General features: G+C 40.0%; 1 protein-coding gene across 2 annotated transcripts in view; it reads left to right on the forward strand.

The window, feature by feature from the left end:
* Nucleotides 1-18,281, forward strand: part of SORCS3 (sortilin related VPS10 domain containing receptor 3) — a 265,160-nt gene that overhangs the window by 169,045 nt on the left and 77,834 nt on the right. For both annotated transcript variants that reach the window (XM_068198006.1, XM_068198007.1), the window contains exons 5-6: nucleotides 173-246; nucleotides 18,102-18,166. In XM_068198006.1, the coding sequence (XP_068054107.1) occupies nucleotides 173-246; nucleotides 18,102-18,166 (139 nt within the window). The remainder of the gene's footprint in view (nucleotides 1-172; nucleotides 247-18,101; nucleotides 18,167-18,281) is intronic.

Genomic DNA, 18,281 nt, shown 5'->3' on the forward strand with positions numbered 1-18,281 from the left:
ATATTGCCTTGTTAGCCTCCCTTGGCAGTGAGGGTGATTGATAATTGTGTATAATTACTGTGAACGACCCATTCATGTTCTTTAATCTGAGATTATTTTAATACTTTATCTAGCAACAGTCTTCCTTCTTTTTCCTCAAAGTTTATTCTTTCTTTCTCTCTTTGTCTTCCAGCTGTATAGCTCCATGGACTTTGGAAGAAAATGGCAGCTCATGCAAGAGCGGGTCACTCCCAACAGGTTTTACTGGTGAGTTAGGGCCACTGGCGTGGCTTGCTTTGGGCAGGTCATAGAGGGGAGAAGGGCATCTAACTTGAAGGGATTGGTTGCTTTACCTGAACATGAAGTATACCCTTGGTTTTGTTCATCAACAATGCTATAAATTCAGTCCCTAGAACATACTTTATAGTGCAATACTCTCTGTGTTTGTACTTGTCTGATAAAACGTGATGTCTTTTACAGAGAAGTAAAAGTCTTTTGATAATTGAAATACTCCTGCTTCTTCATTGTACACCTGCTTAAAGTAACAGAGGAGCTGCCCAGTGCCTCAGTGACAAACCTGTGACCATTACAATTCCTATTTTTCAGCCCTTCAGAGAGTTACTTTAGCCTAGAACACAGCCTTTGTGCAGAGCCAGCCACTCTGACCAGTCTCCTTATGCAATCTTGGTGAGAAGGGATGATTCACTCTGCTTTAAATCACTCTCTGAGGAGCCAGTTTTATTATAGTGACTAGTGAAAGCCCAAGATCTGCAGTTTGCTAAAAATCTGCTTTGTGACTCAATTCCTTCTCATTTCCCAAGTGTCAACCTCTCAAATTGGAAGAGTGTCTTAAAATCAGATGATGAAACAAATTTAGTTCTTATCTCCAGGCTCAGCCATCTCAGATGCCTCTTTTCCATACTTCTCTGCATGTGAAGGCTCAAGAATTGACTTCTAGAGAGAAAAAGAAAAGTCTAGTTTTTCTGTAGTTGAATTTAGGATTTGGGGCTTGAATCAGATTCTTAATGCTGTACTTACTATATGCCAGATGATGGGGTGTGTGTGAACATGTAGAAGTGCTGATTTACAGAATCTGTGCATAGCTAAAAAAAGTGTCTGATCCTTAAGACCCAAAAAGATTGTAATATTAAGGAACCAGAGAGTCACATTTTGGATGGTTAACAATAAAAAAGGACTTGAAAAACTTAAAAATTGACTCCCAATTACAAAGCATGATACATACCTATGTATATATCTATATATCATAGAGTCAAATTCTCGTAGAAATTTTTGCACCTCATTGAAAGCCCCTGGAATCCAGGCACAAAATATCTATAGATTTTCAGTATTTCCACACCTTGCAGTGGAGGTAAACTCCTCATTTAAAATTATCTACATTCTTCTAGAAATCTCTCTAAACATCTTTAGACTCCAACATTTAGAACGTTGACTTTTTGGCACCAAGTCTAGAGATTTCCCTTAGTGTCCCTGGGGAATCTGGACAGTGTGAGAAGATTTTGAACACTGAGGAAAGAAAGTTTTAAAGTTTCTAAGTCACACAGACCTGCAAAATATATCAACGGTCTAGAACCTTGTCTGTCCATGTTACAGACAGACTGGCTTAATTCTTTCAAATACAGAGTTTCTCAAGGGGACCTGTGCTTTCTGTCCAATCAGCTGAACAGCTGTAAATATCCCCTGTCCATCTGTCTTTGGAGTCCCTGTGTTTGCTGAGCAGACACAAGGATCACCATCCTGAGCAGAGGACAGAGGACAATTCCATAATGTAGGAATGGAAGTTGTTTTTCCCTCCTGGTTCTGGTGGCAGGTGGATGATTGACCTAACTATCAAAAATCCTTTGATCTCACTATTCATACTGAGTGCACATGACAAAGGCGAGTGTGGATCCTCTCCAGGTGTATCCTTCTGTAGAGCAGAATAGCTGGTCCTTGGAATAATTTTACCCTATCCTTCAAATAACACAGGTGGGCTTAGGGGAGAGGCTTTCTTGGAGGATAAAGTGCAAGGGCTAAGCTGACTTGGGAAGAAAAGCAGAACCTCTTTTTAAAGGACAGGTTGTGATGTTGTGCCTTATTTTCTGCTTCCATATAATAATGGTTAATGGAAATTGCCTGTTTGTCTATTTGACACCCAAATGTGTATTGTTTTCCACAGTCTACCTCTTTTTTCATTGTCTTTTGCTGCATGGCTTGAACACTGTTTTTTAGCAGTGCATTACATAATGTCTGTGTTTCAGGTGCCTTTTTCTCTTAGGAAATGTACAAGTCTTCTGTAGTTAACACTCATAAGACATAGACTTAGAAATCTTTATTCCACTGAGAAACAGCAGAGTCCTATGGAGAATAAGCTTCCCAAGAGACTGAATCAGGTTTTATCCAGAGTGGGAGGGATTTGAAACAAACCATAGTGCAGGGATAAGAGGTATTGAAATTGTGGAACATAACTCTCCTTAGCTGATTTATTTCTCTTTTTCCTTTCTTTCCTTTTAAAGCTGCAAACTGTGATAGCTTGAAAGCTCTGGCTTGTAAAATATGTACAGAAAAAAATGCAAAAAAACATTTTAGCCTCTGAAATTTGTTGATTTCTTTTTAGTGCACTAAAAAAGAGAGAGAAAAGTGGGTATAGCTGCAAGTTTCAGAGGGATGTAAGCCACTACTCTGTGGCTTACATCCACAGAGTAGAAGCTCAGAGAATCATAAAATAGTATATGTTGGAAAGGACCCTAAAAATCATCTAATTCCAACTTTCCTGCCAGGGCCAAGGGCACCTTCCACTAGACCATCTTGCTCAAAGCTCCATCCAGCCTGGCCTTGAACACTTACAGGAATGGGACAACTGCAATGCCTCTGGGCAACCTGTTAAATTGTCCCATCAGACTCACAATAAAGAACTTCCCATTATCTATTCTGAACCTACCATCTTTAAGCTGAAAGAAACTACTCTTGTCCTATTACTACATGTTCTTGTAAAAGCTCCCTCTCTTTAGCTACTGAAAGCTGCTGTAAGTTCTCCTGGAGCCATGAGGTTCGCACAGACCCACCTTTCGAGTCTGTCTCTCTCTAGATACCCTCCCTTCGCTCAGGTGTGTCGACTGCAGCTCTCAGCTTGCCTGTGGCAAGCTTGCCTTTCCATGTCACCAGCCTATCACTGTCCCTGTCATCAGTCCATCAAATACTACATTACTGAACCTCTGAATTAAAACTTCCATGAAAGTTGAAATAATAATGATAGGGAGATGCCAAAATGAGACAAGCTGCTCTTTTGTGCTGCTCTGCATTGTTCATTAGCAGAGGCTCAGGTAAGCATCCTTCATGAAATGGGACGGTCTCCACCTGATTGGAATGCAGCAGGCTTTATCTGGGGAAGGCTTTGCTGAATGTATTTGCCTTCAAAACATGACTTTCATCTCTCAGGCTGCTTTGAATGGGCTTGTGAAGACTATAAACTTCACCTGGTTCATGACATCAGTCAACCTGACAAGGAGAGGTCTTATTTTTCTCTCTGAGGTCTTTCTGAATAATTGTACCTTCCCTAAGAGACCTCACACATAGAGACCTTAAGGCCAGGAGAGAATCATGATTGCTTCAGAGCTTGTGAGACTGGGATATGAATTTTCCCTCAGTAGAGTAAGCACAACCTCTCTGTTAGTCATGGAATACAAGTCACACTGTGCATTTTTTGGTGTAGCTCTAGCAGGCAGCATCTGTGATGGCTCTCCTCTGGTCAAAACCAAAGTCCTAAGCTCCAGTCCTGATTTGTGGCATTGTATCCTGGCTCTTGCTTACAGCTTCTTTCCTCAGTCATAGTTGTTGGTGCTACTCACTGGTTTGTAGTTTTGTGTTCTCATTCATTATGGATGTCACATGCCCAACTGTTCATGGGACATCTCTCATCAGTTCCTGAGCTGCTCAAAGTTTGGGCATGAGCTGAGATTCACCCCTGGGCCACTCACAGTTATAAAAAAATCTAGGATTTGAGTTCTCTACTTTGGTAGTAGTGATTCATTTGTTAACTACACCCACTGATGACAGTGGCAGAGCTTTAACAGAATGTGTTACTTGATGTGTGTACAGGCATCCAGATTTGGCTCCCACGTGCCTTGGCCTCAGATTTTAATAACTTAGGATCCTGTAAGACTGGAAATAGCGAGTTTACGCTAATGTGATACAGAAATTCCAAGATCAATCAAGATAACTGGAACCGCATGGGTGCAAAGTTTCTTAAAATCCTACTCAATGTTCTTTTCTTTCAGAACACATTTCTGCCGCTCCCTCTGGGCCCTTTTCATTTTGTATCACTGTAACTTAGACACCTGTGCTACCATGTGGAGGATATAAAAAAACAAAGCAATTTTGTACTGTAAAAATGCTGGGGAAGCTTCCTCTTCTGTAAAACACATGGTCTGATCTGCTGACTAAATACTGTTTCTCTCCTGATAAAGATTTGTAGGACTTTAATTGTCCTTAAATATTTTTTTTAATACCTCTTCCTTTTCCTGCAGCAGCACAATGGGACTGAGCAGGTGGGCAGGATGGTTTAGTTACCAAGCATTCACCGAGTACTTTGCTGGACCACAGCTTTTCTGTCACCTTGGGTGGCTCCACCTGACTTTGCCTTGTTACCCTGTAGGTGAGACTGGGATAGGAGAGCACCTTGATGGCTGCAGTGGGTGAAGTACTCAAATAGAATCATATGAAGTGCTACAGCAGTAGATTAAGAGCACTAGAGGGTACAAGATAATGAAAAGATGCTTTAGTGGCACATGAAATCCTTTTATCATCTTATGGTTTAATTCTTTAAAATACAGAGTTACTCAAGGGGACCTGTGTTTTCTGACCAATCAGCTAAACAGCTGTGAATATCCCCTGTCCATCTGTCTTTGGAGGCCCTGCCAATGTTTGCTGAGCAGACACAAGGATCACCATCCTGAGCAGAGGACAGCACTATATTCCTTTGGCCACCAACACCCTTTCTTAGGGTCTCCCCAGGCTTTTCTTTTTTAGAGAACACATTCCTGTTTCCTGCCTTACGTCATCACTGAGGAATATGAAGTGGTGGAAATGAAACCATTTTCCTTGCTGTAGGCTTTTTTTTGTTTGTTTGTTTTTTGGCGTTTCAACCTTCACACAGATATTTGTGTCTGTTTTTATTTCTTCATTGTTGTGCCAGCTCTGATATTTCCTAATTCCAGTGCCAATTTTGGTCCAGGCAGACTGTTTCAGCAGCAGTTCCAGTAGTGACCTTTGGATACAGCTGACATTACCTTTACTTGCCTAGTTTGTCAGCAAAGAGATGGTTAGTCAAATATGTGCCTGCCTCTCCTGTAAATCCCACTAATCATTAACTGCCAGATGGTGTCATTGCACGGTGCTGGGGAAACATCGCCTGATTTTTTACAGCCAAGTTTAGTGTTAGGTAAACATAGTCTTGTAAATGTCATATTGACTCTTAAATAATCCTACATTAGAGTTTTTCAGAATTAAAACCCTACCATACATGGAGCTACTGATAAAAGGAATGACTCCAGTTTGGCATCTATGGATGACACCTACGAGCATCACCAAGGCATGTACCCGGTGCCTATTACTGGAGCCTCCCTTGGGCTAATGACTCATTTGGCTCTGGTAAGGGACTTGCTTCCCATGCCCCGTGGGCAAGAACACCCAGGGAAGGTTTATCTTCTGGAGAGTAATGCTAACATAAATCTGGAATGTGTTACTCAGGCCACCCTGACCATGAATTGTACTAAGCTGAGGACAACATTTTCAAACTCTAGCCTCAAGCTCTGTAATAAGAGTTCAGGAGAGATGAAACTTTCTCATAAGTTCTTGGCATATATTGGAAGATTCCCTTGCAAGGCCACTTTAGTTAATTAAAGACCACAACACCATGGTGATAATAAACCTAATTTTTTTTTCCTTTTCACTTAAAAAGGGGCAAAGTGAAACTACTGTGAGGCTAGGCATTTTAATTCATTTTGTGTGCCTACAATTAATGCCATCGGCACTATAGATATTTTGTGTTTCCAAATGTTAGGTTGTGGGTGACTAACTTGTGATTACACAGTAACTCAGTGACAGAGATATAATTGGAACCTGGATATAGAGGTGGATGCTTTTTATTGGCTGAAATAGTGTTTATTTTAGTTGAAAAAGTTTCAAGTCAATAAAGGTATTTTAGAATTCATGGCAATATTATCAAAATATTTCTCTCAAAAATTAAAGGAAGGAATACTGTGAAATATTTGACAGTTTTTGGATGGTCTTCTTAAGTAATCTTAAAATTTGACTAAAACTTCAATTTGCAATATATGATTAAAAAATTAAAGCAGGGAATCAAAGTGTGATATTTTATCTTAAACATAATCCTATCCTGGTTTTGACCTATAGATTGGCAAGTGCTTTTCCAGGGACATTGTGATAGATTTTATGGATAACTAAGAGAATAAAAACCTAAATGACCCTAAAAACAGGAAAATCCTTCACTTTCTGTCTCTAGGGAAATGCTGCAGAACTGTTTTATAGAGACTACACAGACCCCACGACTTCCATTAGTCAGTGTAATGTTCAAACTACTGTTCCCCTTTCTGAGCATAATCCATGTTCCTTTTTGAACAAATTTGTGAGACATCAACAGAAGTAGTTGGATGTGGGAAAGCATCTTTGTAGAAGGTGGAAAAAGCCCATAGTACAATACTGGAGAAGTATTACAGACTATTTTCTAGTTTACCTGGGACTAAAACCAAAGATATGTGGAGGTTTGGTGTATGTTTATGCTGACTGATGACTTTATCTTACAAAGAAAATTTGTTAGAACTAATCTCTTGTACTATGAATGTAAGCTCTAAGTTGTGACTGATGGATGCTTTGGTATTGTGTGGTGCCCCTCTCCTTACTGGCTGCTTTCCTAGGAAAATAAGTGTTTGACATTTTTACGAAGTCCTGTGGATGTCATGCTAATCAGGCTGCCTAGGCTCAAAACCCTTTTAACAAGTTAAAAAAAAAAAAAAAAGAAAAACCTACTAAAAGCATTCTGGATAGAAGGATTGTGTGTGATTGTGTGATTACGAAGGGAAATAATTTTAGGTACTTTAAATTTTCCTTTAAAACCCATGAACTACATAATAAGTGAACCTGAAGTAAAGTGCCACATGATAAAGTGTCACATTATGTATACACCTCTGTAATTCTGGCTGCTATCACAGCAAGAATGAGTTCTTTCAATGAAAGGTATACCCTTTGGAAGAGCAATTTTGGAATAAGTTGTCTTTGAAGGACTTCTCTTTCTAACTGCCCTCTTTTTCTCTCTAACCTCTTTTTGCTTGAGAAACGCAATGTATCTTGCAGAAGGAAGGATTATTCTTCTCCACTAATGTTATTGTGGATGTTATTACATAAATACCATCAGGCTTTAAGAATTTGTGATTTGTTGTGATTTTAGTACAATTTGCAATGTTTGCCACGTTTATGTCTTTAATGTTCTGTGGCTGGCAGTTATTTTTTTCCTTAAGGCTTCAAAAAGTAAGGGCTGAAATATTTCTGCTCATTTGGCTTAAATCTAATGCCTACCACTATATGTCACCTGTTGCACTGCAGTTAGTGTTTTCAGCCATCAAAAAGCCTTTGGCTTAGGTCTCTCATCTGTCAGGTTTCTTTATCTCTCAGGAGCCAGTGTCTTCTCTTACCTCTCCCATTGCTGATCTTGGATAATTTTATAACCCCACACTCTCTTTGACTGAGTGTCTAAGACTGAAGCAGACTAGATGAACCACTAGTAAGAAAGACAAGGAATGCTTTAAGGAAGAATTTGTTGAATATTTCTCCCAGTTTGTATCAATCCCTGGAGTGGGTCCCAGTGCCGTGTCTGTCTGAAGAGTGCATAGTGGGAGGATCTGTCTTCTTCTCATGCAAGAAGGTAACAAATAAGATCAAAACCCATCAAAACAAGTAAGTACAAACCCCATCACTGTGTTCCAAAGGCCGTGTTGGAAGCTGAAATGCTGTACTGCTGACTCATGTAGTCTGCCTGGCCTGACTTCATCCTGGCTCTCCTGATGCACGTGAACTCAGACACAAATTAATTCCAGCCTGTCAGGAAGAGTCCCAGAGTAATTCTTTGTGACACTTTGTAGGAAGCATTGATGAAAGCCAGCCCTCTAATTAATATATTGAATAATGCATCCCTCTGAGGCATATGGGGATCTCCCATACTGTCATAGCTTGGCAAAGCTAATCAAAATCCAGGCTGCCAGGCTGAAAGTAGCATCATATTTTGTGCATTCTGGCTAGCAAGAAATAGCCTCACACTTTTTAAATTTTTTTTTTTTTTTTTTTTGGAACTCAGGTAAGGTTTTGGCCTTTGTTTTATATCCTACTAATCTATCCCTTTCTGGGAAAATGGGTAAATTCTCAAAATGGGGGAGAATCCCTCATGTTTTCAGATGACTGAAAGATAAATATTTGGGAATTCTTTTAAAATCACTACTGTTCTGAGATGTTTAGGAATTACCTTTTCACATACTCTCATTATGGACATAATTTTCTGGCTATCTCATTTAATGGCAAAATAAGTGGATATCTTTTCTGGATCCATCCTCCCTTTGCCCCAGACCTCATCCTTGATGGCCCATTTGATTTCAAGAAATGCACCTTTACAACTCTTGTTTCTTTACAGCAGCTGGGGCTGGAAGCATCCTTGCAGTGGAGGAAGTTGCAATCTAATAGAGGATTTATCCTCAGCAAGTACATCAACACTATCAGGGACCATTTTTACTTGAAACTAGATACCTCAAAAACTTTCAGAGAGATTTTCTCAAAAAGAATCAGGCAGGACCCAGGTAAATTCCAGTTCATTTCCCTGAACGGACTTCAGCTGCTGAACCTTTGGAAATTTGCCTGGCATTAAACTGAATAAAACCAGTTGTTTTATTTAACAGAGGAAGTTGAGCCCATGCTGTGCAAAAAGAACAGTCTTATCATGGCAAAACAGACAAGATGTTTCTCCATTAATTTAAATGTGAACCATTTGTGTTGCTCAATAACATCCATTAAAGATAAGGAGGTCCGTTTTTATGCCTTCTGCTTGTTTTAAATTAACAAACTCTCTTAAAACGACAATTCATCAGCAGTTATATGAGGCAGAATTCATTCTTGGCAAGAGAGGAAAATGAAACTCCCAGTCTTTCATTCCCTGGCATTCCCCTGAGTCTCCTCTGTAGAATGAGATGAGTTTAATTTTGCTATTGTTAAGCACAGTGAGCATGAAGCTACATCAGAATGTAAGAGCAGGAAGGAGCATCTTATTAGCTGCACTACAGATTCTTTTAAATAATGTTGATTCAGTAAGTTGTGTCTTGCTGATCATACAGAGAACAATGATGAAAAGCTAGTGAGTGATGCTGTTTCACTTGCATATTTGTAGTAAGTTAATTGGAATAGGACATAGCAGTAGTTATCATAGCTCTGTAAGTATTTTGCAAGATAATTGTTCTCCATTGGGCAGAAGAAAATAAAAATGAGAGGTGAACATTTCCATGTTTAGTGAAATATCAGAAATTCTGTACCTGAGTTTGAGAGAGAAGCATACTCACCTGTGTCTACCAGCAAGTACTTAAGAAATAATAAATAATACCTGTAGACTTCAGAGCTGATTTCATAGATCTGGGTTTTCTCACATAGGAGAAAATCCTACTTTTTATTGAAAAAAATAAAGAAAGCTAAGCCAAAAACTCGGTCACATTTTTGGCCAGAGGGTACAGACAGATTCTTAGTTTTTGCTCACAGTATTTTTGGTTTTCAGGTCTTGATTGAAAATCTTTGAGTGAAGGAGACATGTTCCATTATAATATTGATTTTAGGGGCAATCTGTAATAGTGATTCCCTAAAGCCATTTCTAGGTCTGCAGTAGTTTCTCCAGAATTCTTTTTTTTCTTTCTACAAATCATTAGATTTGAACAGTATGCTGGCACTTTGGAATTCGCCTTGAGGATAGAAATCAGCCGAGTATTACTTTTCATTTGGCCTTGTATTTCTCTTTCCTTTTATTGCTCCTCTGTAACAACAGATTAAGAACCCAACAAAGAGAAGCTCTTGAATTACCTGCAGCTTGACCATACACCTTTGCTTCTTGACATGACTCCCACTGCAGCATTCTGCCCTGAGCATTCTCACTTGATCAGGGTAATGCTTTTGGGATGGGGATGCTTTGGGATGCTGCTGTAGTGAAGAGCTGGAATTGTGTCTAGTGCTCAGCCCCCTGGGCAGCCTTGTCTCCTTATTGTTTGTTCACCTGCCTACTTTGGAGCAGAGGACCCACAAAAGATCTCTGGTTTCTCTGGTCTCTCCTGCTGCAGTGTTGCTCTTTCACTGACAGAGACCTGCATGTGACTGTGTCTGTTATATTATTCTCCATTCTGCCTGTGAGGATGCTTCTGTCTTGGATGCAAACTTGTGGTGATCTGCTGACCTCATGACACTGTTGCTTTTACAAATCATAGCCACACAGACCTGCTGTTTCTACAGAGAGAGCCTGTCTTTAGATATCTGTCTGCTGCCAGAGTCCTTTCTGTTTCCTGCTTCTTTGTCTTTTCCTCCTGTGGTATTGAGACAAATGAGCATCTCTCTCTCAGCAGCTAATTGAGTGTGATTTTTTGGGGGCAAGGAGACACATTGATGCATTTATGCTTGCTGGTCCAGAACAGAGTAGTTCATTCTATTCTCTATTTCTTCTCCTTACCTTTCTTCTTCATTCCTTTCTTTCTCCTATTCCTTTTCTGGCTCATGGCTAAAAGTCAAAGAAGGAAATAAGCCATTTGTTCTCTTCAGGTTAGTGTCTGAAATGCAGAGAAAGAGCTGTCACAAAAGGTTTGTGAAACAAATCTATTTTTTCATATTGTTTTTATCCAAAATGCATGAAATGAACCACAAATTCATTTCCAGAATGTTAGATGTTATCCCAGGGTGATTCTTCACAATATCCTGCAACAGGGAATGTAGAGACTCATTCTTCCTTAATTAATACAATGTACAATGCTCACAGGCATGTGGGGCTCATCAGCAAATCCTATACATATTGTCTGTGCCAAGTTTCATACTGGCATCCCCTCTTTGGACAATTTATGCTTTATTTTTATCCATCTACTGCTGCATTCATTTATTAAATTATATTCTTGCTCAGAAGCTTTTTGGAGGCACTTTATTGTGCCTAGGCCTCTGTTAATAGCTGAATCACTGAACCTTAGCATTTCAGGCATGTCATATTTACAGCTGGAAAATGTTTGTACAAATGAGGGCAATTAAACACACAGTAACTGATAAATCTTATTTTGATGTAAAACATTTCTTGAATGGGTCATGTTTAAGATACTTCTGCTAGGAAACAAACTTGAAAGAATATTACAAGTCTTGCAAACATTTCCTTTGAAAGAGAGGAGTAACCCCAGTGAAATCTTTGGTTACAGTACTGCCAGGCTGAGGGGTCATTGAGCATGTACTTTGCTTTTTAAAGTGATCCGAAACAGGGCTGATTCATGTTTCATGCAAAAGCAAAGCAATAATCTATAGCAATTCCCCATGTACATGACTTTCATAGGAGGGTAGCCAAGCACTGGGAAAAAATAATTAACTGGGCTTTATAATATAGTAGGCACTTAACTAATTTTAAGCAAATGCAAAAATAAAAAAAAATACTCTTGTTCTTGTTTCCTAAAGGGAATTGAAATTTAGAATAACAAAAGTGAAATTGTCCTGCAAAAAAAAGTCCCTTCCAGAAGAAGGCAAAACAGAAAAAACCCTTGTGCTTAAAACTTGTAGACCTCTAAACCCCAGGAAAATCCCCTCACTCCTTTCTAGAAATGCCCTCTCTGAAGCAGCATGTTGCTGTTGCTAAATATACTTTAAAGGTATTCCCTGTTAATTTCTGTGATAAAAGAAGTACCTTCTTTTATGTACTGAGAAGAGAAAAAAATTATTATCTGTGCAGCAGAGCCTGCTGCCTTGAGTGGATTCTCTGGTGGTGGTTGACATTTTTGAGCCTAAATTCCAGTTTTCCCCTCAAGGAAAGGATTGATTTGGACCTCTTTCCTCTTCTTGGTCTGGTTCATACATGAAAGAACTGTATGTAGCAACTTTGTGGTTCAGTGGCCTGTGATCCTCTGAGTTTACAGTGAAGGTACAGGTTTAGACATTTGGTATTAGTGGGGATGAGGTGCAGGGAGGCAGATGCATGTATTCACATATGGAAGCACATGCAGATGCCATGATAAGTTTTGGTTTTTTTTGAGATACACTGCAGAGAACTGTTGCACTATGACACGGAATAACTCACGCACTCACACTAAGATCAAAAGAGTAAAAGGAAATAACTGTAATTTCTGACCCTGCAATACAGAGAATTCTAAAAGTGACAGTGGATTGGAGGATGAAATTGCCACCTCTCCAACCACACTGGTTAAACTAACAGTCTATCAATTCTCCCCTCTCACAAAGAAGAAGGTAAAACAATCATTATTTATATGAATAGTGTGTGAGAACTCCAGTAGAAATATGTAAACATCAGAAGGCATAGGAAACTTTTAAAAGAACTTTAAAACTTTTAAAACAACAGGGTGACAGAAAACCTCCTTAAAATTCAATGGGACCATTTTAAAAAGGATTGGCTTTGCTGAAAAGAAATTAGCTGAGAATAAACACTTGGCAATTTTTTTCCCTTATCTTGCAAGCTAAGTCTCACAACAATTACTTCTGCCGATGTCCAGAACTATAGCATCATGGAAATTAGCACTGGAAAAGATGTAGAAAGCTCCAGGGACCTAGCTAAGACAGTTCCTTACAGTATCTTCCTGCCCAGCATTTTTCCCGAGCTTCAGTTGAAATATGCTGTGCAAGCAGGTTTTGCCCATAACTCTTCAGAGACCCCATCACATCCTAACACATCCAGCAGCATCTCCCCCAGCTCAGCCACAGAGAATGATCCTGTATTTATGTGTTTAATAAACACATTCTTTGCCCCAACAGTTCAACATTTGTATAGTTCTTAACTATGGTAGTTTATGGTGGTTGGCCCAGGGTTGTGTGCAGGTTGGTTGTATGTGGGCTGTTGCGTGCCCAGAGTTAATGTCTGCTGTAGATGATTTCAGACCAATTAATACATGAAGTGCCTTGACCACCTGAAGCCAACTGCAGTTATTGATACCCAGACAGATGTGATGCACTGTCAGACAGAGGAGAAACCTGTTGGAAAGGTACGTGTCATTTTGCAAGGATGCCATGTGGAAAACTCCAGGTCAGTTAAGTGAGAATTGAATGAATTAGTTCCTGCTTCCATATAGCCACATGGGCATGGCCCTTGTGTTGCTTGGATGAGTTAGAAATGTGCACTGCTTGCCTGGTACAACACAAAAGTGTTTATTCACTTCTGGAGCAGGATAGAATTAAAATTCCATCAGACTAATTGGCAACATCCACCAATTTAACTGCAGTTGTCTGCAGCAAGAGGATGAGTTTTCTCCCTTTACATATTATTGAACAATAAATGTGCCTTTTTCCTTGATGTTTCTAGCTGTTATTTACGGCACAACATCCTGCTAGTTAGAATCCATCTGTTTTCTCTGTCTCTTTACATGAACACTGGCAATTTTCTTCAGTCTGACATCTTAACCTGCAAAAATGAGTTTTCAAGTCAGCAACTTGGAAGTCTCAATTAGTTGTAAAAGCTTTGATCTTGTTTTCAAAGCTGGGGTATGTCACTTTGGCTGATCAGAAACTAGACACACCCCTGGAGAAAAGCTCAGTCCAGCAGGTTACAGATCAAGTTGGAAAGCCTGACTCCTGTGACCTGAATTTTTGCTTTTATCTTTTTGTAAATCCCAAACACAAATGTTGCTCACATTCACTGATACCAACTCATACCTCCCAAACTCTTTGGACTAAGAGATAGAGGAATAGAGCATCTCTTACTCTCAACTGATAGTTTAGGGAGAAAGGATCAATAGAGGCAGTTTTTCATTTAAGATGCTAGAGGAGACATATCTCAATCCTCCTTTTCACCTGTAAATGTCTGGTGTCTGCAAAATGGGTAGGAAAAAAATGCAAAAATTGTTTATTCCATGGAAAGGCGTTAAGAGTTGGTAGAAAAAGTGAGCTGGGGTGTGCAGTAGGCAGGTTACCTGAAAAGTCTTTGTTTTTATTTTTTCCTTTCTTTGATTATGTTGGCATTTTTTATTTTGAATTATGAAGCACCTTATAAGGAAACATTTCAGGAATAGTTAAAGGGCAGAGTATTGTGCAGAATTTTCCTTGCTTTTATCAGCTGCTCTTCCTCCCAGTCAGAGATGAAATAGTAGCAGAGTGGCTTAGTAAATGTGCATCCATGCACCATGCTCTTCCCTCAGGGTAGAGATAAGGATCTTTCCAGGATCATGTCCATCCTTCAAGAGCACACAATTCTCTTCTGAAAAGAAGGATATTGTGAAAATCAAGAGCTACCATGAAACCAGAAAGGAAAAGCAGCACCAGAAGATACAAAAAAAAAAGGTAATAATTCTTCCTTTTAATGGAATTCAGAGGTAGTTTGAATTCTTAATTGGAAAATTATCCTGTGCCTGCTGCAATTCTGGCTGCAGGCTCCACATTTTGAAAAATGCTTTTGCAGCAGTTGGGGAAAGTGTCAGCAGGGAAAACTGACCTTTCCTGTCACTACTGCCTGCATCCTCTCAGCATTTTGTCATGCAAGGGGAGATTAATGAATAGGGATGGTGGAGTATGTTGATTTAGCTCAGTTCTTCACAGTGAGGGTGCCTTGTTTTACTCCCTACCGCCATCCAAGACAGCAGCACACACGGGTGCATTTTGTGAACCTTGGTTTAAATTTTGCTGTTTGGAGTTTATATGCATAGAGCTGTGTGACCATGGGTCAGGACCTCAGGCTCCTGAGTGTTAAATACTCTTGTCTTTGTAAGCCTTTGGACAGGGTTGTTAGCTAGAGCACCATGAAAGCCTTTCCCAGCCACCACGCTCTGTGAGCTACACTTGGTTGTATAAGTCAGGGGATGCTGACATCTCAACATGCTTTAGTTGCTTAAATAACATTGAGCAGCACATCCTCCAAATATTCTTCAGACTGCAAGAAAATACAAGGCTGTGAAAGTGTCTCTTGTTTTGTTGCTGCTCCTGTATTGCTAAACCTGTGAGGTTGTTGTAGTGAGTTCTCAAGGCTAGAGAATTACAACAGGATAAAGGGATAAAGAATAGCTTTAGAGTTTGTGTGTGTTTTTGCAGCTGTGCTTCAGGATCTGCATTTACATCTTGCTCTTTCCACTGCTGACTTTTTTGCATTCTTCATGCAAAGCTCCTCCAGACAAATGGTGAAAGACCATTTACTAAAAATACCTGAATTCAAGAGTCAGAGCAATGCAAAGCAAAGCTCTGTTCCTTGCCAGTGGGAAGAGATGTGAGGTGAGGCATGAAGAAGCAGCATTGATTGGGGATCTGTTTTGCAATCAGTCATTGGTATAAGAGAGCAACTTGGTTTGAGTGAAGGAAGGATGACCAATGCATCACTTTTCAGCCTTGTTATCTGCCTGCAGATAGAGCAGCCTGTCTTGCTTTTGGGTTGCAGAACACTTTGTGAGCTTTTCAACTTGTAGTGCACTATTTGGTGAACAGAGGAGTACTAGGGGTGTGCTGTATGCTAATTCTTTTTTGTCATCATTGTTATTCTGAAATGAACCATTAGGCTTGTCAAAACTAATTAAGGGAACAAGTAGATGGCAATGGAAAGGAACTTCAAGCTTGAATGACATGTTTCAGGAGATCCCTCTCATTCCCTGGTGCACACTTGAAAGGCATTATGAGTAGATCCATGGAGCTCGTGCATGCATATGCACAATGGTAAATGAGTATTCTGGACTTTGTTAGGATATATTTAGGTTCTCCTAATTGCAGTCCCTTTTAAAATGAATAGTACTGTGGCAGATTGATGTCTCTTATTACCTGGGCCGAACAGTTTTGCCCCATTGCTACAGGGGGAGATACAGTGCCCCCTCCATCTGGAGGGGAGGGACCCAGAGGACATCAGGGGCCCAGGTGAAGCCATCTGACATTGTCAGATGTGTGTCAGGACGCAGCAAATGGCTCTGAGTAAGAGTCTGGTGTCTGGCTTCCAGAAGGATGGATGCCAGGAGAGTGCATTTAAGACTGAATTTAAGTAGGAAACCTGTTGGTAAGGGCTGCAGGGCAAGTCCCTAAAGTGTTCCCAACCTTTTCCTCCAAATTCTGGAATTACCACTCCATTTCATTAAGTTGTGATGGATAGATATGATGGTAAGCACGTACATCTGTCTCTATTGGCATGTCATAGACAAGGCTGGTGGTTACTGAATGACTGAAATTACAGCAGTTAGTGCTACCCATTTGAAAAAGGCAGAAAACTTCTGCTATGGACTAGAAAGATTGCTTTCTGTATTCATTGGGGACTAATACTGCAGCACACTGTAATGTTTTCCACTGATATTTAAAGGAATTTCTGTGTAACCTACTGTCACTTTTAACCATGTCCATGTATTGGGGAGCTTTGATCCCAATAATTGTGTGATCACAGGAAGTCAGGCTCATTCTGGCATCCTTACCAATAACAGACAGCCCTTCTTCCTTGTGGGATCACCCTGAAACTGATGGTAGCGATTAAGGAGCCGGCTGTTTCTCACTGTGAGTGGAAGGATGAAAGCCCTGCCTGTGCTGCTTTGTTTTGTTGTGTTGGTATCTTTTGGCCACAATTCAGTGTGTTGTGAATGGACTTGCTATCGATGTGGTACTCTCGTTAACAAGCATGCCAGGTTCAGTTACCTGCACACTGGGTCATAAGGTAGGATTTTGACATTTGCAGCACTGGCTGATCTTAGCTGAACTCCAGCACATTTATATGTTTGTCATTGCTTCAGCTGCTGTGTTTTTTGTGGGATTCATAGAAATGTATCAGAGCATCTGTATTTTTAAAATTATTATTATTATTATTTTTACTGTTTTTGCTGTTGATGCCTCAAGGATGAAAACAGCAAAAGAATGTGATAAAAATGTTTTCAGAACATTAGGGAGTTCTGAACGTTGGCTGGCTCAGAGGGAATCTATTATTTACAATCTACTGTATCAAATTCAACTCCCACTGAATTAGAGACTGATTTTTGTCATTGTCCTTTTTAATCCAACCCTTTGGTTAACTCAGGAGAAGCAGCATCATAAATCACGTGGACATCTATGGATTTTTTTTCCCCTGCCAGCCATTGCTAGGACTAAATGTTCATCTCTCAGTGATTCTTATCAGCCAGGATACTAATAATAACATTTCTGTTCTGGGCTTGTCTTTCCCTCTTCCAGGAGGAAAAGGATCTTTTTAATGTGCTTTGAAAAATATTTTTAGGGAGTAAATAACAATGCATGGGAAGATTTGACTTGGGGTGCTTGAGTTCCAGCTAGTGAGATTAAAGAAACTCCTTGTGCCTCTTTTCGTAATTGTCAAGGACCATGGATGGCATGGGATCATGGTGTAAATAGTGAATACTTTCTCACCTTTTTAAAATCAGAAATTCACAATATGTGCAACACTTTTTCTTGTGAAGATGGGGAAAAGAAGGTAAAGAATAGCAAGATTGCCCAGCAAACCAGGGAAAAATCAGGAAACTTAGTCTTTCATGTCTCTAATCAGCCAAATAAAATCTCCTTTTAATTTGCTTTCTGAAGGCATGAGGCTGCCGTGCCCTTTTTTTTTCCTTCAGCATTAAAACAGAACTCTGATTTTACTGGGTCTTGGAACCAGCTCTCTTTGCCATTACTAGAACAGTCATAGTAGTCTTGATCTTGTAGACAAAGGACAGGCAGGATCACTCGCTCGTGCCTGGGAAGGTTGGTGTAGGGGCCCTGAGCGTGGTCTGTGTGGAAATACAAAGGAAATGAGTTGTTAAAAGGTGGAGACCTACATACCAGGTGTCCCAAGGTAGGTTTAAAGTGGTTTTGCATTCCTTCACCATCTCTGTCTGATTGCAGCCTTTCAGCTGACTGACTGTCTTCTCTTTCTCTCTCTCTCTGTATCTCTCTCTCTCCTCTCCCAGGTCAGTGACTGGTTTGGATAAAGAACCTGACCTTGTGCACATGGAAGCCCGAACAGCTGATGGACGTAAGTGCCTGCAGCCTCTGCAAAAATTGGGCTTTGAACCAAGAATGGAGTGGGAATGAGAGTCCACTTTACCCATTTTACCTCCCCATTTACTTTTAGTTGGCAGGGGAGATGT

This window comes from Anomalospiza imberbis, chromosome 8 (assembly GCF_031753505.1).
Source record: "Anomalospiza imberbis isolate Cuckoo-Finch-1a 21T00152 chromosome 8, ASM3175350v1, whole genome shotgun sequence".
Classification (NCBI taxonomy): Eukaryota; Metazoa; Chordata; class Aves; order Passeriformes; family Viduidae; genus Anomalospiza; species Anomalospiza imberbis.